The sequence below is a fragment of the Falco biarmicus genome, chromosome 6, assembly GCF_023638135.1.
Source record: "Falco biarmicus isolate bFalBia1 chromosome 6, bFalBia1.pri, whole genome shotgun sequence".
Lineage (NCBI taxonomy): Eukaryota > Metazoa > Chordata > Aves > Falconiformes > Falconidae > Falco > Falco biarmicus.
In genome coordinates, this window is record NC_079293.1 from 87,071,424 (window position 1) to 87,094,372 (window position 22,949).

Here is a 22,949-nt window from a genome sequence, read left to right on the forward strand (position 1 = left end):
CTCTGTACACACACAAAAATGAGCAATTAAAAAAGTTGTTGAAATTACATAAGTTACATGAAGTACATGAAAGAGAACACTGAAGAGCTCAAGCTTTTTAAAATCGAAATTGACCTAAAACAGAAGTACCATGGTATTTATGTAATGTACATATTGTTTGTTCTAAAACAAAGAACGTTACAGCTATCTTCAACTCAGACTGTCTTGTAGCTGCTTGACAAGTATTTGCCACCTTATTTTCGATTTATGCTATAATCACCATGATTATACATGCCAATTGCATGAATCTATGTGGCAACTGGAACTGAAGCACTTTGATTCATTGGCATCTTTTAACAGAGGTCAGCACAGTTCTACTCAGTGTTAGCTTTTATTTCAATTTTGGGCATCCAGTGAAGGGAGGAAAGATGTGCCTAGGAAGAAACAGGTTTTATTCTTGGCACGATCTTTGTGTGCACAGTTCATTTCAATGGCAAAACAGTAAATTCAGTAACTGCATGTTAATGGTCGGTTAAATATAGTTGAAATCACTAGTGTCTAGTTCCGTTTTTGTTTGTAAATAAGTTTTCTACTTGTTTTTACACAGAGCTAAAGTTCATTCTTACAGGATTTAGTTTCACTTTGGTACCTGCCTTGTGCCTTGGTAAAGTCAGAAGGAATTGCAGATATCAACATTGAAACCAGGAAGGAAAAGAAGCTTCATCTGGGGAAAAAAATCCTTTTAAAAGATCAAGACTGATCTAAATTCTTTGAGCTGGCTCTTCCTGGATTTTCATTCTCTAAGGAGTCATAAGGGCTGTAGAAAGGAATATATTTTTCAGGGCTATTTATTTAGAGAAATACTGCGTTTCAAACAATAAACCAAGAAATGTTGATCTATGCTAGGTGCAGAAGCTCTCCAGCCTCTCAGCCAGAGAGGGACTATCATTTTAGCCACATGTTAAAAGGAAATGAGTTAATATTTTCTATCAGAATGTCAGCTTCCTCTATAGAAACTGTCACTTGTCAAAAGCATCTTTACCTCATTTTGTATAATCTAGTAGGAAACATTGTTCAAATGCATTCACATTTCTGTTTCCCTGTGATAGCTGTTGAAAGGATAAACTGTTGTCTACACTACGCAAGAGTGGTGGTAGGACATCCTGATTTTTAATTATTGCTGTTAAAATGAATTCGTTGTTGGCTTTGGGCAATTTAATTCAACCTCTTTTGTTTGATATATCATTTCATCTATGAGCTGGGGAGGGCAGCAGTAGTTAATATTTCATATGCTAGGAATAGTAAGTGAACCTTTTAAGTTCAACATAGTGTTTGGGGTTGTTTGGTTTTTTTTGATGCTTTAGAACAGTATTAATAAATCAACATAACTATAGTGTGGGTGTCGTAAAGAGTATCTTCTAGTTCTCATTCTTGCTGGTTTGACTGAAGTTCTGTCCTTTTAACCTTTCATTTTGTGTTTATCTCCCTTTGAGAGAAAAGGGCTTGATTAAGAAACATCCTTCCAATGAACAGATGCATTCTTCAGATATGTATCTTCTCTAGAGTTCCCTTCATTGTCTTTCTGGTGCTCGAGGAAGGCAAGCCAATTCTCTTATTTGGTTGCCAAAGGAAAATACAACTTCCATCTCTAGTGTACAATTCGTTATTCTTCTAGAATAGAATAGAATAGACTATTTCAGTTGGAAGGGACCTACAGTAATCATCTAGTTGAATTGCCTGACCAATTCAGAGCTGACCAAAAGTTAAAGCATTTAATTCATTAAGGGCATTGTCTAATTGCCTCAAACACTGACAGGCCTGGGGCATTGACCACCTCTCCAAGAAGCCTGTTCCAGTGTTTGACCACCCTCTCATTAAAGAAACACTTCCTCAACTCCAGTCTAGACCTCCCCTGGTGCAGCTTGTATGTTATTGGACAGGCAGTATTTTTTGTTAAACTGGTACAGCTGGAAATGGTTAATAAATCCTTCAGGTTGGAAGCAGAGGTGAAGTTGTCCTAGTTGGTGCTGACTTTTGCGTTTCTGTTGCCTGGCTGGTGGTGGCTTGTCACCCTCTGCATGCTTCCCTGGAACTCCTCACTGTCTGTTTATGCAGCCTGGACTTTGTATGCTTGTTTGTGAGGACGTTATTGGAGACAGTGTCAAAAGTCTTACCACAGTCAGGGTAAACAGCATCCATTGTTCTCCCCTCCTCTGCTGAAGCCAGTCACCTCTTTGTAGAAGCCTATAAAGTTTATTAAGCACTATTTACCCGTCATAAATCCATGCTGACTACTCTCAGTGACCTTCTTGTCCTTTATATGTTTGAAAATGGTTTCTTTTTTTCTGAAAAGGATTACTTGGTATATCACCTTTCAGGGACTGAGATGAGGCTGAGCAGCCTGTAGCTCCCTGAAGCCTCCTCCTTGTCCTCCTTGAAGATCGCAGTGACGTTTTCTGTTTTCCAGGCCTTTTAGCAACTACAGAGGTTGTGGAAGAATAATATTGGGAAAATCTTTTTAGTAATCATTAACAGAAATATGTTTCTGTGTATGAAGGAAAACCTACTTATTCTCTTAAGGCATTTTTTCTGTTTTTCTGCAGTTTGAATTCTTCTAGCAAGTAAAATTAAACATTATCTTGCATATTTAGCAAGTTTGTATTTCAGTTACTTCAGTTGTATATACTGGGACATAAGACTGAAGAAAGCCTGGTGGAGACAGTTTTCCTTAAAATGCCTTTTCATTTAAAGGAAAGGATAGGAAGCTGCTGTAGGAGGCTTGTCTAAGCTTTTCTATAATACAAGAGTGCTTGCTGATTTTTTGGCTTCACTACTTAAAATATGTGAGCTAAATCTAATGAGATGTACATAATGGAGCTGTATTTCATCTATATAGTCGGTAAGTTAAACCAGCAGTACTGCCGTGCTTCTAAAAGCCAAAGATAGGAACTGAAACAATAACAGTCCTGTATAAGTACCATGTAACTCTTCTGCTAAGTTACCTTTTTTTTTCCTGTGAATATGCATCTCATTGCAGCATTGATCAGAGGTGCATGTTCACAAAAAGGGAAAATTGACCCCTGCTGAGAGTAGGTGGGGGATTAGGTTTTTTTATTAACAAACCATCTGCTTCTGTGTATACTGAAGACATGGTGAATGTTTTCTTGAAAATAGTGAAAATCTGAGTCAATAAACAGGTTCTACTTGCATCTGATTCTTGTAACAGTTACTCTGTCAGCATATTTGATATGGTACCATCAGTGACAGAATTAAAGGTTGTTCTGCTTTTATTCCTCCCTGTTTTATTTTTATTTCATGCAAACTATGATCTTATGTGACAAGAATGCTTTTGGTTTAGCTATGGATTTAAAGGGGGGGGGTGTCTGTTTATCTTTTTGTTTTTCTTGTTACCTCATCTGTAATGCTGAGCACTGCTGTAAAAATCAGGTCAGGTAACAGATTATAACTGAATAAAAATACAAGTTTATAGATAGTTCTTTGTATGTAAATATGCTTTGCTTTAAGACTTACAACAGGGCCATAGATTACCGTTTGAAATAATTTTCCCATTCTTTTAAAATGTTATCACTTGGCTAATGTGATTCTTTATTGGCTGGCATTAATATGAGGTTATTTATTCATTATAGTCTACATATTATAAATACTTCTTTTGTTTTTATGTTTTAGGTCTAAAAATATTTGGAGGGAGATTAAGTGGTTCAACAAGTAACGCTCTAATGGATGACAGAGAATTTTCACCAAATGATCTACAAATAGACTCAAAGGACAGTCTTCCTGCTGACTATAGGGTGGAAAGTTTGGCATCTCATTTGGTTTCTTCAGCGGATGAAAATGAAAATCAACTTGACAGTGATGGGAATGAGGTTCTGACTAGTAGCAGCATTGCTATGGGACGACAGGATAAAGGTGAGCAGGACAGCATCAATAATAATGAGAATATGGACAGTGGAGACTGTACCCCAAGCTGTAAAGAAAGTGAGACTGAGAGATCTGTGAATGTCCATATGGACCCCCAGCTGGAGGAAAAGCCTATTATAGAAAAACAACCAGGTGGAAAAAGAAGTCCAAGAAGCAAAAGAAGTTCCAGTAAAAAATCTAAAGGTATTTTATAAAAAATGGTTTTGTTCTGTTTATTGAAAATAATAGCACTGTAATTATAATCTGTGAACGAATAAGAAAGATATATTGTAGTTGTCATACTAATTATTTTAAAAATTTCACTAAAGGTGGTTTTCTGGTTTTGGTTTGTTGGTTTTGGTTTTTTTTTTCCCCAGAATTGTTAATGGTTCTAAATCAGATTCAGCTCTAGATGTTTTCACCTTCTGTATTTAAATGTTGGCTATGTAGCAAACGGAACATCAAGGAAGCACAAGTAGAGGGAGGTGCAGAATTTCAGTATGGAAATTGGGCTGACTTCCAAATCAGAAGAGCCAGAAATTCAGGCAGTATGGTTTTGTTCATTTGAACATTGTGCTCAAGTGCAAGATTTTGGTGTCTTGATTCACTGTCAAGGTTTTGAAATCTTGGTATGTGTACCAAATAGTTTCACCTTGGCCTGCTGTTGTCAAAATTTACTTACATTTTTCAAATTTTAATAAATAGTCCTAGGATGTTTTATTTATTACCCTGTTTGGGGTAATGAGCTGTTCAGAAATGGGTTTGTACCAATTTTTTGTGTTACTTCTCCTTCAGATCTTTTCAGTATGAATTGGATAAGGAAAATGCAAATGTTCATTACATGCTCTTATTTGAGATGCTTCTGCTGTTTTTGAATGAGTAGGATTTGTCTGCATCAACACAATGTGTTATTATATTAGGTTTTTGCCATAAATCATAAAGATTATATGTCATAGTGCTGCAAATATATTAATTAAAATCAGTGTATTTCATTGTATAGATGTGTTTGAAAGTTGCTTGAAACACTTAGAACAGCTGAATCAAGCCAGCTTTTTTTTCTTTTTTTTCTTTTTTCCCATCTAAAGATTGAGTAGAGAGGGAATTCAGCTACTTAAAATAGATAATTTTAAAATAAAATTTTCTGGATAAACAGCATTTTTTTATGGCCTAGTCTGAAAACTGATGATGATCTTAAAGAATAATAAAATAAGTAAAGAGAGAAAGGAAGGAAGCCTTGCGTTCCATGTCTTGTACATATAGGCAAAATCTAGAAGAGAAAAATTTTATTTTCTAGTAGAGATAAGAGGATCCTGAAAACTACCATCATCATAAGGATGATGAGTTCCCATTAAATCATGCAGAAAGTCATTAAGTATAAATTTCAACTGTATATTTAATGTTTAAAAATAGAAGAAAATACTTACTTCTGTCAATCTCTTTTTTTAATTAACTGAGAACCGGTCATCTGTATGACAGGTATAACAAAATAAAAAGTTGATGAAATGTGATTCAGATGTGTGGACAGAGATGTCTGAAGGACCACAAAAGGAAGAAAATGAGAAATTTGCCCAAACACTGGAAGTTAAACTTTGCTTGTATTGTCTCTGCATTAGTTTGTATTCCTGTTGAGAAATGCAATCAACTAATGCAGAAAAACAAGCTGTGCATAGTAGATCACTGTTTTAAGGCACAAAGAAGAAATCTGAAATACAGATAAGTATAATACCACAACAGAGAATGTCCTGCTTTTAAGAGTTTGGTTGAATACCTATGAACAAAGTTTTACTACTTTAACAGTAAGAACCTTGACTATTACAGAAAGGAAGATCAAAATATAAAATTGCATTTATCTCCCACTAATTACAGGTTAGTTTACATTTAGCCTTTTAGATATTCTCAGATGATGGTTCTCCTGTTTCCACACAATGCGGTGATTGTGTCACAATTTCTTGATGTTGCAAATGTCTTTATTTTAGTGAGAATCTTCCATTTAATTTTTAACACTAGCTATTTTAAACAATTCCTGAGTATTCCTCTACATAAAAGAACCAAACTAGCTTTCTTGACTTTATACCAACTCAGAGATAAAGGAGAGAATAATCAAACCAGAGTGGAAGATCCCTGAGTGGGTGACAGCAGAGTGCCACACAAGCAAGCTGGAGTCACAAACTAAATATCTGTATGGCATGTATTATGGTGATATTTTAAAAAATTTTATTAACTATTGAGAAATCACGGATGAGTTACTTGGACTTATAGCTAAAGAAGAGATTTATGAATCTTCTCTTTCCCTGTAAGCAAACCTGTTATGGTCTCTGTTAAATGTTGCCATTCTGGAAAATAGGAGATTTGACTTAAAAAGCATGTTGTTCATATTCCTTCTCTTGCTAGTGATTAAAGCAATGAGCCTGGAATATGGAAAACTACATTTTTGCTTTTTTTATTTATTTGGGACTTACTCAGCAGAAGATTGATAATTGTTAAATAAGTTAATCTTCAGAAGAAAGAGCGAGTGCTTACACGTGCAACATGTTTGAAACCCTCTAAATAGCTGCTTATAAAGCATAAACACTTCTAAGAATTTGATTATTATGTTTCTGTATATGCTTGGAATGTGTTAGGGCTAGAATTATCCTAGGTCCTACAATCATTGGACTGGAATGCAAGATTATGAATAACTATATGTGGTTGAAGGTTTACCTAGTTCAATACCTTTCTCCTGACAGTAGCCAATAAAGGATGGGTAGGTAAGAGTATGAAGGACAAGGCAAAGAGGTAGTGATTTGTTCATGTGCTCTCCTTGCCATCAGCAAGTATCCATTCAGGGCTCCCCCAGGTGGGAACTGCTAGACTGCAGTAGCTTACAGTGAATGTGTCACCTGACTTGCAGTTGGTTTCTTGAGTCCATTTCAGTGTCCTGGGGTAAGTAGTTCCAAGATTTCACCTATGTGTTGTTTGAAGAAGCACCTCCTTTTAGCTGTCTTGATGCTGCTGTAAACATACTAAGAATGAATTGACAAGTCTATAGCTTCCGGATCCCAAATTTCTCTCAACGTTCTTTTTGTATACTAATAATAGTTTTGAATAGACTGCGATTATATCTGTTTGAGGACACCTGATGCTCAAGAAGTGAGGTAAATTTAAATTGACAAATTTAAACTTTGACGATTATTCATACTTGATTTCCTTGTAATGAATTGTACTAACTTTAGTGCAGTAGAGATAGTGATTCATGAGGTGTCATCTGCTTCAATGTATTTTTGTAAATGTGGACTTCTAGTCTCTGTAAATAATTTCATATTTTTCAAAAGATCAGTCCTGGCATAACTAGTAACTTGGTGTTGTAAAATCAGTGTGGAATTCCTTAATATAATATAGCACAGTTACTTACACTTAATCATTTTACCCTAAGTTAAATTCTGCAACATATGCTTTTCCTGTAAATTATTCAACTTATTTCTTGAAGCAGCTTGAAGGTGGAAGAAGAAAGTGGAGTGACTGGGATGAATTTGGTGTTGCAGCAAATGAAATATATGAATATAAATTAGTCAAATTATATGAAAATTCTAGGAATGTTATTTTATTTAGGGTTCTGTTCCACACTAAACCACTAAACAAGATTTTGAGCTTGCTCAGGCAGAATTACATCTTTACCAATACTACTGTCTTAAAAGCTCTTTTTTTTTTTTTTTAATACTTGCTGGTCTTTTTTTCTTTTTTTTTCTTTTTTTTTCTTTTTTTTCCTTTTCCTTTTTTTCCTTTTTTCCTTTTTTTCTTTTTTCTTTTTTTTTCTTTTTTTTCTTCTTCTTTTTTTTCTTTTTTCTTTTTTCTTTTTTCTTTTTTTTCTTTTTTCTTTTTTTCTTTTTTTTTCTTTTTTTTCTTTTTTTTTCTTTTTTTTTCTTTTTTTTTCTTTTTCTTTTTTTTTCTTTTTTCTTTTTTTTTCTTTTTTTTCTTTTTTTTTCTTTTTTTTTTTTTAATGGTTTCTGAATGAATCAGTCTGAACTAGCTCTCTGGTATTGAGTACCAAGAACATTTAAAAAAAGGGATTACCATATGTTTTCTGTACTAGAACCTTCTGTTACAGCTGATTTAAGCTAATGCTACTGAATGTGAAAATTAAAATTTCAATGAAAAAAAGAGGACAATATCCATAATTTTATTTTGATAGCAAATACCTCCTACTTCCACCTCTGACTCATTCTCAGGCAGGTGGCAAAGCATCTCTAATTTCATACACTTGCAGTACTGACGAAACACAAAAAGGGTGGGACATACTGAAAAATGCATTTATAATTTTTATTCACAAGATCTGTCAAAATTGGATCTTTTTGCAAGCATGGCACTGCTTCGGTGAACTCTTAGGGAAGCTTTGAGAAAATTTCCTTCTCCCCATGTCTTGGGAAACATTGGCATACCCAACTGGATATGCCAGCTGAAACTCCTCTGAGTCTCACAGAACAGAAACCTGATCTCAGCTGTCTGCTACATTTCTAGTGCATGCTCTGGCTATTGGAAAGTTGATATTTTCGGTGTTTTTTCACATTTATTTTCATAAAAATAAATTTCCATTCTAGTGTGGAACCAAATGTTAAGTTATAGAGTAAATATCAATGCTTTGCAAAGTGAAAAAAACTTAATCCTTGCTTCTTAAAATATCAGAAATAAATGTAATTAAAAAAAAAATCTGCTTTGGACAGCAAGATCGATTGATTCCAGGAAGAAGCAGTGTTGTGTGCCATTTTCAAAAACATAGTGGAAAAAAAAATAAATAGGGTTCTTAGCCCATAACACCTTTATGATGAAACAGCATTACTAAGCATTGCTATCTCAAGGAAAATTCTTGTTACAGTGCCACTGAGGCACAAATGCTGTCTTGTGTTTAAAATAGAAGAAGGTAGAATTAACCTGAATGGCTGTAAGGCCTTGCTTCAGAATGAGGGGAGTAATTTGAGGGCAGAATTTGATTCCAAGTGAGTGATAGCTCAACTATATGTAGGAGTAATACACAGTTTATAAATTATGTCTTAGCAAAGTACCACAATAACATGAAAATGAAGGTTTTTCATGACAGTTGCTATTGAGCATGTTTCAGTCAATAGTCATGTTTTGATGTGACAGGTGATTATTAACTGCTTATTTTATATATATATATACTTATTATAAAGTGCAGTTTGAAGTGATGGGGGATTTTTTCTGAGAGAAAAGGTTTGCCAGAACATGTGGACCCTCTTTTCTGGTTTCATGATCATGTGCTGAACAGAAAGCTGTATTTTTAAAGACACCTTAATTCCATCTCTGAAAATACTTCCTGGTTTGTGTCTTGCAGCCAGTTATGTCTCTTGTTGCTTTTGGCCCACAGCAAGCCCAAATAAATACTGGAAAAGCAGGCATATGCATTAATATTGAAAAAGCAATCTTAAATTACACCCATATTTTGTCTGGCAGTAAGCCCTGTGAAAATAGCCACCCACAGAGCTTATTAGTACTCTTGACCTGGATAGTTTACTTAATAAAGAGTTTAAAATAACCAAGAATAAAATGGTTGGACCTTCAGTGGACAAGCTAGTGCCTTTCTTAAGCCCTAAATCTTTCAGTTGTGATGAATCAAGGGGTTCTGAAATACGCTGCATGCCCAAATGGTAGAAACAGCGTGATGGTTACTTGAAACTGTGTCCCCCACTGGGGAGGGGGATGACACTTTTAAATAACATGATTTTCAGAAACTGGGTGTAGCTAGGGAATAATAACATACTCATAATAACTTGAGTTTATAAAAGTCTATTGTGCACGCTTCAGTAGCCAAATTTTCTAAATTGTTTCAAAAAATTATGGGATTGTTTTTTAAAAATTCGAGTCCTATGTAAATGTATCAAGTTCGATGTAGTTTCGTGGAAAAAGAAATATTAATCGGTGGTATAAACTGTAGTTTTCTGGTTACACCTACGACTGTGTGTTACAGGAAGCCATCATTTATTCCTTTTATTCTGTGATCTTCATGAGAAACTGGTCCAGTCTGTATATGGGTAATTGATTTCTCCCACTACTACTGACTGCTCTACACTTCTCTAATCTCATTTAACATTTCCTGATAACTATCATATTCATGATCAGCAATATACTACAGATATTTTATTTCTAACAATAAAATAGGGGATTTGCACCCAGTAACATTTTTGTACTGTTAAGCTTTACATTATCTATTGTACATATTGCCAGTCCTCTACCTGCATGTCTGACTGTTTTGACTTCTGTAGAATTGGAGGCAGGCCACAGTGGACTGCCAGGGAACATACCATGGAGAACCTAGTTTTCTGCTTAGCAAGAAGTTCTGAAGGCTAAATTCAGTGTACGTCATTACTACCAATGTAGGTCACCACTACTGGCTTATTCCCTGGAGTCTCAAGTCATACGATCATTTAGGTTGGAAAAGACCTTTGAGATCATCAGCTCCAACCGTTAACCCAGCACTGCCAAGCCCACCACTGAACCATGCCTCTAAGCTCCACATCTGCACATTTTTTTAAACACTTCCAGGGATGGCAATTCCACCACCTCCCTGGGCAGCCTGTTACAGTGCTTGGCCACCCTTTCCATGAAGAATTTTTTCCTAATATCCGACCTGAATCTCCCTGGCACAGCTTGAGGCTGTTTCCTTTTGACCGTCTGTTTGTTACTTGGGAGAAGAGCCCGACCCCACCTGCCTACAGCCTCCTGTCAGGTAGTTGTAGAGAGCAATGAGGTTCCCCCCCCTCAGCCACCTCCTCTCCAGGCTAAAGACCCCAGTTCCCTCATAAGGCTTGTATTCCAGTCCCTTTCCCAGCTCCGTTGCCCTTCTCTGGACACGATCCAGCACCTCCGTGTCCCTCTTGAAGTAAGAGGCCCAAAACTGACAGGGTTTCCTTTTCTGCCAGGCTGAATGAACCGTCCAACTATCTAGGGAGGTTTTCCTTTACACTTAGCAGGACAGTCCCCCTGGACATATGTCCTCCACAGTAGAATCCCCCTCTGTCATCATCTGCTTCTTTCTGTCCTTTAAGATCCTGTCGTCTTTGGGAGGAGCTCCTGTGTTATCATCTGAAGAACAGGTCGAATTGTCCTTCATTCCTTCCTTCCTTTCCTGGGACATCTGGCTGTACAAGGTCCTTGGCAGGAGTGAAGAGGCAAACTGAGAACATTCACACTCTCCTTGCCTGCCTTCTTTTTTCCCTTTTTGAGAAAAACGGTTGCAAACAACCCAGCTTTCTGTCTCTGCTATATTTCAGTTCTGTCTTAGTGAAGTTTATCCATTTGGACCGAAGTATTGGGTTTTGTAACTGAAACTAACACCAGTCACAACACTCTTTATTTTAGGCCATCCTGGTCTCTTATTAATAACTCTGTAGAACAGTTTAGACCAGGAGGATTTTTTTGCCCCAAGTTAAAGTCAGGTCCATGTTAGAAATGTGCAAGTATACTTTATGTATGTTACCTTGCTTTTTCAGGTAGGTGAGCTGACACTGAGACAGATCTACCACAACTAATTCTGACAAGACCAGCATTTTATTTACATGCAGGGATGTTATTTAAGATACTAGGGTTTTATTCATAGCTTTTATGTTGAAATTTCCTAAAAAAGCAACTTGATGTATTTTTTTGAGTTCTAACCTAAGTACTTGTTCTTTTTAAAGGAGTTCCTACAGTGGGAACCACAGCAATCAAGGAGGAAAGTACTCTTACTACAGACACAGATTCTGCGCATGATGAAGGTGCTATTGAAGCAAATGAAAACCTTAACCAAAAAGAACAAAAACAGACGTTGCAGTCTCTTTTCTCTTTGCTCCGTGAAGAGGTTGAGCAGATGGATTCAAAGATACTGCCCCTGTGTCTCCATCAGGTACTTCCTATGATTCTGGGATGTTGCTCACAATTTTGTTTTTAATTGAGACCTTTATTCATTAGGAAAAAATGCATTAACTCAACATACACCAATATTCATACCTCGACGGGTTATTTTGATTTATAATGGGTGTTCAAAGCAAGTATCTCCTCTAAGGTCTTCTAATGTATTTAAAACTATAAATTGCTTTGAAAGTGTATTCTGCAGTTAAAGGAAAGTCTTAAGGATGGGGTTTATAATTCCTCAAATGATGAAATTCTAGTTTGGCGTGATGATTTAGGAAAATCAGTCTTCATACCTTAAATATGGTTTGTAAGACACTGGTATACGTACAAGACAGCTGATGTCTAGATAACATTTTAAATCTGGAATTACTTTTGCTGTTGCAGACTTCTTTCTAGCATGGATTTCATCATGAACACTAATATTCAAGGTTGCTTATTGTATACTTTTTTTATAGCACAGTTGCCATACCTGTAAGGCCAGAGGAAACGCTGAGTAAAAGATTTCTTTTCAAATCAAAAACTGACCAGGAGTTTTTCTTTCTGGAGATTATGATGTGGGATGAGTATGTCAATAGGACTTGATGCAGTATTTATTGGTAGTTTAGTTGTGTCAGACCAGTGGACTAGAAGAGCAGAATGTTTGGGTGTAGGGTGTAATATGAGCTGTATATATAAATAGTGTACAGCCTGTGATTTGACTTAGTTGCATTATTTTTAATGTGAAAAACTGGATGATTGTGATACTTTAAAGTTCTGAACTGTGATGACACTCCTGCATTCTTATTATCTTCAATATAAATAAGCAATTATATTTGAGAAATAGGTTTCTCTTTAGGATTGCAAATTACAGATAATTTACACTTGACATAGAATTTTATTTTTTTTTAATCTGTTTGAATGAAAATATTTGCTATCGTTCCTTAATTTATTTGAACTCTTTATTTTTGTTTGTACTTTTAGCCATGCCAAATTGGGTGGCTGTGGCTGTTCATGAGTCGGTACAAAGGTCTGTTTTGGAAAACAACAGAGTTAGGGCAGAAATTTCAAAATGCATTGCAAATATTACAGAGTGATGTAAAACATGGTGGAGGTGAAATCTGTTTGCTGCTTTTTAGATAAGGAAGCCAAACTGTAAGGGTAACAACCTGTTGAAAGTCAAACAGGAATTGTGACAGAACTGAGAACAGAATCTGCATTTCCAGATTTAAACATGTAATCAAACACCAGCTCTTTTTCTTGTAAGAATTATCAAGCGTTTTGAATAGAAAGCTAACAGAATTTACAAGGATACAAAACACTTCTTTATCTGGGGAAAAAATAAAGGATTTTAAAGATAGCATTCATGTTTTGGTGTAAAGTGAGTCTATCAAGATTTTTTTTTTACTTTTCCAGTGAATTAACCTGTCATCTTCAGTCTTTTTTTCAGATTGCTAATACAGCCTGCCAGTAACTTTCTTTTGTGCCAAGTCTAGCAAATACTCTTCTATCATATTCTGTTTTTATTCTGTATGACAAAATTCAATGTAAAATAAAGAGCTGCATCAGATGTTCTGGAGTATTTACAATCTGCATTGTTAGTGGGAAGCCTATATTAAATATTTAAAGGCTGTGGGATATTAGGGGCTGTTCTAAGGGTGAACTTTTAATTAAAATAGGATGTAATTTTTTTCCTGTCTCAAATGGGATTCATGTGATTTGTTTAGCATTTGTTACAGAATCTAAGAAGCGCTGTATATTTAACATAAGTACAGAGCTTTGGCAGCTCCAAAAATCCTTCAGAGACTGCTGTAGATAGCAGACAAAATGTGAATAAAACCCAATGCGAATAAAAATTAAACCATAGAAGTGACTTACCAATTCTCTTTTGGAGGTACTGGGCTCAGAATCGTACAGTGGTTAGAGATAAGACTGAGCCAGGAATACACAGCTTGTAATCTAGACCCACTATCAAGTTGCTGTCTTTTTTGAGCAGTCATCTTTAGACTTTTACAAAAGCGTCCACTTGATAAGCCCTTCAAATTATGAGTGCCTAAACTGATACGTCCCAAGGATTTTGAGACTGAATGTTTGTGTGCACCCACAGAAGTCATGGAGTGTCAGCTGTGAGGTGTCTTAACCTGAATGTTTAGCTATCAGGGTACCTGCAATTACTGCACATGTTTTACAACCATGGCCCTTGTCACACCGTGCATGGAAATAGGAAGGCTGCCAACATTTGCTGTCCCTGGAGATGGATGAGTTAGTGCTTGTAAAGGTCACTGATACCGGAGAATGCTGCTGAGCAAAATATTTTTACTTCTGAGGTTTATATTTTTTTATTTTATTGTATTTACAAACGAACATCAGTATTCCTCAGCTTTCTAGGAAAGCCTGTCCAGTTTTCTTGCAAGCACAAATAAGTTGTTGCAAATCTTCAAGATTATTTGTCTGCAGGGAGTAATTAGAAGAAAAATATTTCAGTTACCATGTTAGCTTTTCTCTACAGTGTTACACCTTTCCATTTCCAGGTATCAGCTCTACCTTTTCTATAATACTCCTCACCAGAGTCAAAGTGAAATTCTGATTAGAAACATGCTTATTTTCTGACTGTCTTTAGGTACTTGCTTTCTTTGAGCTGGTTGCATAGACTGTAGTACAGTGGTGTCTTTGCCATTCTAGTCCGAGAAACAATCCTTTACTTCAGTTCTGGGGGGAAAAAGCACCCAAAAAGAAATCAAAAACCCCCAAAACAAATTAAAAAAATGGTACCTGTACTTGATTAACAAAGTAAGTTGTTTTTTTTTTTAACTGGCATCTTGACTTTTCTTCTGGAGCCACTTCTGTGCTTATCATTTTGGCTTTGAAATAGCTGGTTGAAATAAAAAGCATCTCTAGGAAAGGGATAGTAAATCTATTTCAGTAGTCTGTAATTAAAACATGTAGCTTTGATCTAGCAGTACCTTGGTATATGGGAACATAATTTTCCCTTATGTTTACATGCCTGTGTTCCTGGTTTATACATAGCTTCTCAGTGTATAAACCCTTGGTGAGCATGTATTTGCAGTGATCTCTTAAACATAGGCATTATAAAATTACCCAGCCAGGGTGACGTTGTTTTTTAAGATGTTGCATCTGGACATCTTGCATGCTAAGGCATGGAGATCCCTTGTTCAGGTCCTACCCATTGGCTAAGATAGCAGCTGTTATAGCAGCATTTAATGTCAGTTTATGCATTTTGTTAAGCTAGAAGGGCTGGAGATTGACTTAGGTGTTCAAATATTCTATATGTAATCTCTTTTATGTTTGATTTTCCTGGTTCTCAGTAACTGCTTTGGAATGACTTTTGTTCTTTATATTAAACCTCCTTAGCACTTTGAGCTCTAAAGGCAACAAGGAAAGTTTGCTTATTTCTTGTGTCAACTCCCTGCTATTTCTTTGTTTTGACGTATCTGTATTAACTCAGCATCCATCTAAGAGAACAAGGCTTGGAGGATTGTTGTGATTTTTAGGGTTTTTTTCCAATGGTCATCTTAGTGGCAAAGCTGTCATGTTACAAATCCAATTTTAATTGTTCTGTTACAGAAATGTCAGCCTAAGGAGGAAGAGCTGTAGATTTGTTCCATGTCTTAGCAGCGGTGGTACAAATCAAACAACTGCTGTCTGGCTTAACTCTATGACTTGCTCTATTGTTGAAGAGCTTTGGCTATCAGGATGTTAGGCTTAGTGAACCGACACATGAGGCGGAGGGTCTTTAAATCTTTAACACAGCAGAGCAGCTTCAGGAAAGGAAGTGGTAGAAAGCTGATGCAATGGTCTGGCTTCTGTGGATGGACTAGAAGTAATACAGATGACAATTAAGAACTTGAGTCCTTTTACATTTATCTCATGAATTTCAAATATTCATACTGTACATATTTCAAATTCTATGTATTTTTTATATGTGTTGTAATTATATATTGTAGATAGACAGTAAGCAGGAAGGTCGTTGGTATATCTGATGCTGTGATATGTAATACTTTTAGTGTCTTTCATCCGAAGATTGTTCTTTCTCATCAGTCAGGAAACCTCCATTTCTCCATTTTATCACATTGCACTGTAATGCTCAGGAGAGCTTGCAATGATCCTAATTTGGTCAAACATAAAGAAGCAATGGTCAATAACAGAATTCAGACTCCTCAACTTGTATCAGTAAACACAGTTCTTCTGTTATAGGTAATTTTAAAAGTTTTAAATCATTAAAAAAAATTGTGGAATAATTTTTTGTTGTTGTAATAAGATAAAACCCAACTAACATTTGGGCAAATTCGTATTTGTGTGAAGACTTAATATTTCTTTGTTGTTTGATACTCTTTTTGAACATCTTTCCTAGAATAAGAATATATGTATTTAGTCTGAATATTAGTATTTCACCCAAACTAAATATGAACCTGCAAACCAGATGTTTAAAACTATGATAAAAAGTTCATGTTATATCCTTACCACTCTCATAAAAATTATAGAATCCTAGTTTTCTCTTTTTACTTTTGCAGATAGCTGAGACCTATTTTCAAGAGGAGGAATGTATCCTTTTACTTGTAGAAATCGTTATGCAATATTAAAATAATCTGGCATGATAAAACATAAAAAGATAAATGCTTTACCATTGACCCACAGGTTGTGGGTCAGGATTAGAAAGAAGTGAACAGCAGTAATTTACTCATGAGTGAATATACAGCATGTTAGCAAGTCCTTAATCAAACAGCTGGAATATGAGTTAAGCAAACTGATACGATCATTAGCGGTTGTGCATAAACAGGGAAGTAAGAAAATATTTTCAAAGAAAATATTTCTGGGTTTATATGATAAGTTCTATTCTAAGTGTTAGTAGCTGGGAATATGTCCAATCTAGATAGGGTATGGATTCCATTATATCAAATAAGGCACTGTTATAGTCAGAACAAAATTATCACAGCAGTTGATTAGAATATGTACTACAAGTATCTAGATTAGAATAAAAATATCAAGCACACTGAGCTAAAGGAGACCAGCAACCTGAAAACAATAGCAACATGTTGTTTGGCAAATGCTAATTAGTCAAAAGTATATCAAGGTAGTTTGAGAAACTGTCATAGGAAAATATGGGTAATTGCTTCTGGGAACAGCTAGTTCAATGGTCCAATTCCTTTTGATTGTGCCCAGATAATACAAACAATTTTAGTAAAAAAGTTACAGTAGTTGAACTTCTGCTAATTGCTCTCATATATTTCAGTAATTGCGGGAAAGAACAATTACATTACATCTTAAAGTGAAATTACATTTTTAGAAAAGGTGGACTGGGTTTTCCTCTGGTTGCTGTTAAGGGAAAACGATCAGACTATAAAAAGAAGAGGCAAGACTGGTAAGCCCTTCAGGTATATGTGGTTCACTAAGATGCATCATAAATTACAGTATTTGTGCATACATATTATTTCTTTATTATGTAATTTGTAACAAACAAAATACAGCAAATAGGCAATTGTAATGGTTAAATAACAAAGAATAAGAAACTTGGAAAGGTATCCTTGAAGCCTAGCCAAATTATATTAGCCTGTAATACAAACCCAGAGAAATAACTGTTGGAATATTATAGAAACAGTATATAAAATAAAATATCCATCACTGTCTTAAAGACTGTATTTCTTTCTTGGTCATCTTACTTCAAAAGCATCCATCAGAAAATCCAAAATAAACAGCATAAATTAAAGGAATGGAAAAATTAGGCATGTAGTAAATTATGGCTCTGCAGGGGCAAGTACAGTAAATCTAAAATGCATTCAACAGCATGATAGACAGTTTCTCTTCCATAGAAGTTTCTTTAATCAAAGGCACTGTATTTAAAGCTGATCAAAGGAAATATTTTTAATGCAATGTAGACCTGATGTGTGGAATTCAATACCACTATATAATACATATTTATGAAGGATATCTCCTCCGTCCTCACAACCATCAGTTTCCTGAGGTTAATAAAGAACTTACTTGATCGTGTTGCATGGTATTAATTATCCATGACAGACATTTTAATTCATCCAGCGTAGAACTTCATATTAACAATAATTGAGGGTTTGTTGCTGTGATCCTCTAAGGCTATCTCTGTGATCTGTAATTCTGTTTCTAATAACAGATTTCTTGAAAGCAGGGATTGTTCTTTCCATTAATATTGTTGTTCATAAGCCATGCTATGTATATGTTGCATGAAGCTAACAAGAATAACAAGTACTGGTTGTGTTTTTGTAATAATTACTCCAGTATTTTAATTAATATGAATAATGGAAAATATTTTTTCTAATATTACTAATAACCTCATTCACTGTACTTCTATCATCATTGTACTGTGGAATTAACTTTCAAATAGCTGGCAAAACATGGCTTTAAACAGAAGAACTAACAAGTTGGGCTTGATGGAATGACAGTTATCCTGATTATTACAAAATATGTAACTATCAGTATACCTTTGTGAATATATTGATAACCTAAGGGAGGGGGAAGAGTTCTTCATATGGAAGAAAAGTAAGCAGCATCTTCAGAAAGAAGACAAAAGGTGAACTCAGCTATCCGGCAGTGTTGTATTCAGTGGTTGAAAAGGGAAGGGGATTTTTGGAGTTTGAATTGGGGAAATTTTTTAAATAGTGTCTCCAGCTGGTCAGTGGAAAGGAGCCATATTTTCAGTTAGTTATGGTTATTGGCATGTAATTTGATTTCTTGAGAGATACATGCTGGTATTTGGGTAATTTATTTTGTTTTTCATTTCCCAGAGATCTCATTTTCTGGTAAGAGGTGTCAGCATAATAACATTTTGCTTGTTTCTTTTCTAGAAAAACTTCTGTTGAAGTTAAGGCATGTGGGAAGAGGTGACTGCTGAAGAGAATAGGATTTTCATTTTTGGAGCTTTCCTCAACTTACTTTACTTCTTACTTGCTGTTTTCATGTCTGCTGCTATTTTCTTCCTTGCACAGAAATCTAGATGCTAGCCATTATTCATTTGTATTCGGTTATGTCAAATTTCAGGTACATAACAAATATGGTGCCAAATACAAATAAATCATAACATGTCCAGATATGTGTGAATTTTTCTTTAACCTTCCATTCAGATGAGAAGGCAATGAAGTTCATTCAGCTTGAACGACTGTATCATGAGCAGCTGCTCGCAAATCTTTCTTCTATACAAGAACAGTGGGGTGAGTAGAGGCTAAACTGGTGTGGTAGAAGAAAGAGTTAATTTGGTTTGTATTTCTAAATAACAGAGTATACATTCTGCCAGCTTAAAATGTTATATAGCAAAAGCAGCGTTTATTTCAGAATTTCTCTGAATTTGTTACGAGAAAAGTATACCTGCTTTAGATTTCTTCTCACACATTTCATGAAAAAAGTGCAAATAGTTTGTCATTCATTATTCTAGTAATTAAGACTCTGATTGGTCCACAGTTGTTTTGAGCTTATTTTTGGTTTAGGGTTGATGAATCTGATGTGATGAAAATAAAGTGTATTGTGAAAAAATACAATGCTTTTTTACATAGCCTGAAACAAGATTGTAGAGCATACACAAAGAGTTGTTAAATATTTCTCTGTTAATTAGTTTCACATATATGTTTTATGCTAAGCAAATACTACGTCTATAATATTTTGGGTAAAAGTGATTTTGGTTCACTTTAGAAAGAAAATGGAAAACAGCAGTTCCTACTCCAGTTACAACGCTGAGGAATTCAGCTAAAGAACTGAGTGGTGAAGAGCTGGAAAAGCTTACCAGAGTTTGCTCTTCACATCCACAGTAAGTATAAGAAAATGTTACTACTTTTCCAGTACTAATATGTTAGTGCAGCTGTGTCTATTTGCCAGTATAGATGTTTTAAAATAGTCAATGTCAAAATAAAAGTTGAATCCCATTGACTTCAGTGAATTTGGTTATAAAGTAGTGGTTCTTTTTGATATGTAACTAAAATGTTTCCATTACCATCAATTTTCACTGTTTTTATATGGTTTGAGGAATGTATAGGGACTAGATCTGAACTATTTTCAGCAAATTATTAGTATGCCAGAAATGGAGGTTTGAGTTTTAGTATTTTCAGGCAATGTAAAAACTGAGCAGTGTTAATTTAGACAGAGAGAGACTGTAAAACTGATGATGGTGCTTGTGTCTAGTACCTATTATTTTAGTAATTGTTTTGAAAGGGAATTGTCCAGCACCTCAGACTCCAGTACTCCCATCTACCCTATAGGATTTTATTCCCAAATTTTCTACATTTTAGGACAAATCCCTAATGCTTCAAGTCATTCTTGTTGCCTTCTGTTGATTTCATATAGGTTGCCTAACCATTCTGAAGCAGCGATTCTGTAGTTTCCCTAGTGTGGCAGTATTCTGAAAAGTGGTGGAATCTTAGTTCCTACCTGCTTTGCTTGATGCATCTCAGCCTCCAGAATCAGCATGTCCCAGTATCACACTCGTTTGGATAGGGTGCTCCTCTGGGTAGTACACACAGGAGATTGTACCCATCAGGAAGCGGATCTGTTATTTTATGGGTGAATGTCCTACCTACTAGGCATTGAGTTTAAGGGACAGATGGAAAAGATTATGCCATCTGCCACTGAAAAATGATCAGCCAATGATGATAATAGGGAAACTAACCACGTTCAAAAGCTGTGGAAAGTCCAAGCTGTGACAGGGGAAATGCTCTCTATCGATGGGGAGAGAGAACCTTTTCAAATATATTTGCATTGGCTTAGGCAGTCTCGATGTAACAGAATGCTTCTGTTGTTCATAGAGAGTATGATTTGGCTTCCATGTGGTTTTTTTTTCTTCTGGGTGACTGTACAGAAGTTTGAAAACACCAAGGCTGACTGCCAGAACCCAGGCAGGGATTGTTTATTTGTAGTGTGAATGGTTTGGGAGGGAGCCCTTGGAAAGCCCGTGGTACCACAGGAGGAAGGGGCAGCTCTAGCACGGTAGCATCATGTTTACATGTTTACAGCAGACTGCTACTGAGAGATGGCACTCTTGAGTACCTGCAGGGTTCCTCAGCCTGCATTTCCTTGCACACAACCTTGCAAGCCCTCTGAAGGATTAAGATTCAAGTCTATTGCTGCTCTTCAACTAGCACCACCTCCCTACTGTCGCTTCAGTTGTCGCCCTGCTGAGAATAACTCTGCTTTCTCCTGCTAATACTTTGGTGCAGCCCCACTTCAAAATACAAAATTTCAGTCATGTAACATCATTCCTGGTTCTGAGAAACCCTGCAATTAAAAATTAAGGCTTCTGTTCATTGGCCATAATTAGTTGTCTGTATTTAATATCATTAATCTTCTGAACTCTAAGCAGAACTCTTATTTGCTTTTATTGTTTCATACATTTTTTTCCTAAGCTTTAATCTCAGTTTATTTTGTAATTAAAATTACACTTTATTTTTTAGTGAATAACATGCAGCTCTTTGAAAACGTGAGGATTTTGCTTTTGTAATTGAACGTAATGTAACTTCTTCTGATACTCAAGGTCTAGAGCTACATACTGGACATGGTTGTTCTTTAAAGATAGTTTTGAGTGTCTCTATTTGAAGTTTAAATGGTAAAATTTAAAAGTCTTCACAAGTTTTTTTTAGAGAGTATGAACATCAGTACTTTTCCCTCTTGTCCTTCCTACCTTTTTTTTTTTTTGGTAGCTTTAAACAAAGTGCTCAACATTTTATCTTTATCGCTGTATGAAAGGCTGCAAGACAGATCGTGCATGATAAAACACATTGTGCATGAATCTCTACCCAGTTTGCAAAGTCCTTGCTGTGAGCAGTGCTGACTCACGTGTGAATCCCAGTGGAATCAGTGGGAGCTGCTGTATCTTAGAGTACTCAGAAAACATGTCCCAGTGTAAACAGTTTGTGGAGAAGGAAATAGATGGGTTTTTTTCCATTCCTCAATCACATTTATAGTGATCAGTATTTTTAATACTAGTAGATACTAAGTCCCTACATGATTTTTAAAGTTGGTAGAGTTCTTTCTGAGCATAAAGTGTTAGAAGATTTTAGATTGCTTGATATGTTGGAGTAAATTTTTTTTAAACTGCTTTCTCAATTAGGTGGAGCAATGTTTGGGCTCATGGGTGATGATATTCACATATGGTACAGATCTGTGCTTGGAAGTATGCTAGCATGCTGACACTGTTTCAATGTAAGAAAAGTTCTGTGCTAATATTAGAGCAGAGCAAGGGTTTATAAGATGTCGATGACATTTGTTATGAAGAATGTTGCTTCTTTTTTTTAAGTTGTTTCTTTTTTTTCTTATTGCTGCAGGCCACAGGCATCCAAAAATAAGGTAAGCAGCTGCCTAATTGAATTCTGCTTTGTCAAAGATTGCTAATGAATATATTTTTAATAATATTTGATACAGTCTTTCCAGTTTAGTATAGAAACTGTTTGAAGTTTGGATGTTTCAAAAAATCAGTGTTCCTGTTTAATTCCAAAAATTACAGGAAATACTATCATATTTTACAGCTAGTAGCTGCAGAAAATACATGGGAGAGTGGTTGTTTGCTTCAGTTAATGGAATCAAAAAAATTAAAGGAAAGAGAAGCTACTGCTTTTAAATCAGGTATGTGTGTGTTTATGTGCATGCATAAGTTTGTTTTAAATATTATACTGTAATGATATATTCCTACAAATACTATGAAACTATTTCATTTGAAGCTACAGCATTTGTTGGATTCCCACAGTTTCATCCATTTGTGCAAATTTTAATTTTTTTCCACAACTGCACAATGGATGTACTATGCCATTTTAATTAGTCATTGATATTCAGATTTGTAATTAAAGTAATTCTAGTCTCCATCAAAAAAAATCTTTTAAATGTGCATATTTTTATAGCAGCCTACATAAGCTACAAAACGTGTAAAACTAGAGATAAGATAAATAATTTCTATGTATAAAATACAAGGTAAACTATCTGATGACAAATATTCTGAGTTGTGGCAATTCAGTACCATTAACAGAATTAGTAACTATTATAAATTACATGCAATACACTGATTTTTAGACACATTTTTCTGTTACAGCAAAGAAAATTAGGAAGCTTTTGGGGGTCTTGAAGAGAAAAGCATACTTCAGTTAATTTTTTTCAATACACACTTTTGTATCAGCTTCATTATCCTCCTCCTGCCTTGGGACAGTGGCTGTTTTGTTTGACTAATTTGTTAGAAT

At 35.4% G+C, this 22,949-nt stretch overlaps 1 protein-coding gene across 8 annotated transcripts in view; it reads left to right on the forward strand.

The window, feature by feature from the left end:
- CNST (consortin, connexin sorting protein) overlaps nt 1–22,949 on the forward strand; it is a 50,775-nt gene that overhangs the window by 10,477 nt on the left and 17,349 nt on the right. For 7 of the 8 annotated variants that reach the window (XM_056342477.1, XM_056342476.1, XM_056342482.1 and 4 more), the window contains 7 exons: nt 3,667–4,101; nt 11,565–11,770; nt 16,287–16,317; nt 18,864–18,950; nt 19,426–19,540; nt 22,047–22,068; nt 22,248–22,344. In XM_056342477.1, the coding sequence (XP_056198452.1) occupies nt 3,717–4,101; nt 11,565–11,770; nt 16,287–16,317; nt 18,864–18,950; nt 19,426–19,540; nt 22,047–22,068; nt 22,248–22,344 (943 nt within the window). In that variant the 5' untranslated portion in view covers nt 3,667–3,716. Of the gene's footprint in view, nt 1–1,112; nt 1,133–3,666; nt 4,102–11,564; nt 11,771–16,286; nt 16,318–18,863; nt 18,951–19,425; nt 19,541–22,046; nt 22,069–22,247; nt 22,345–22,949 lie in introns of those variants that run through there. The other variant, XM_056342483.1, reaches the window with a different exon arrangement.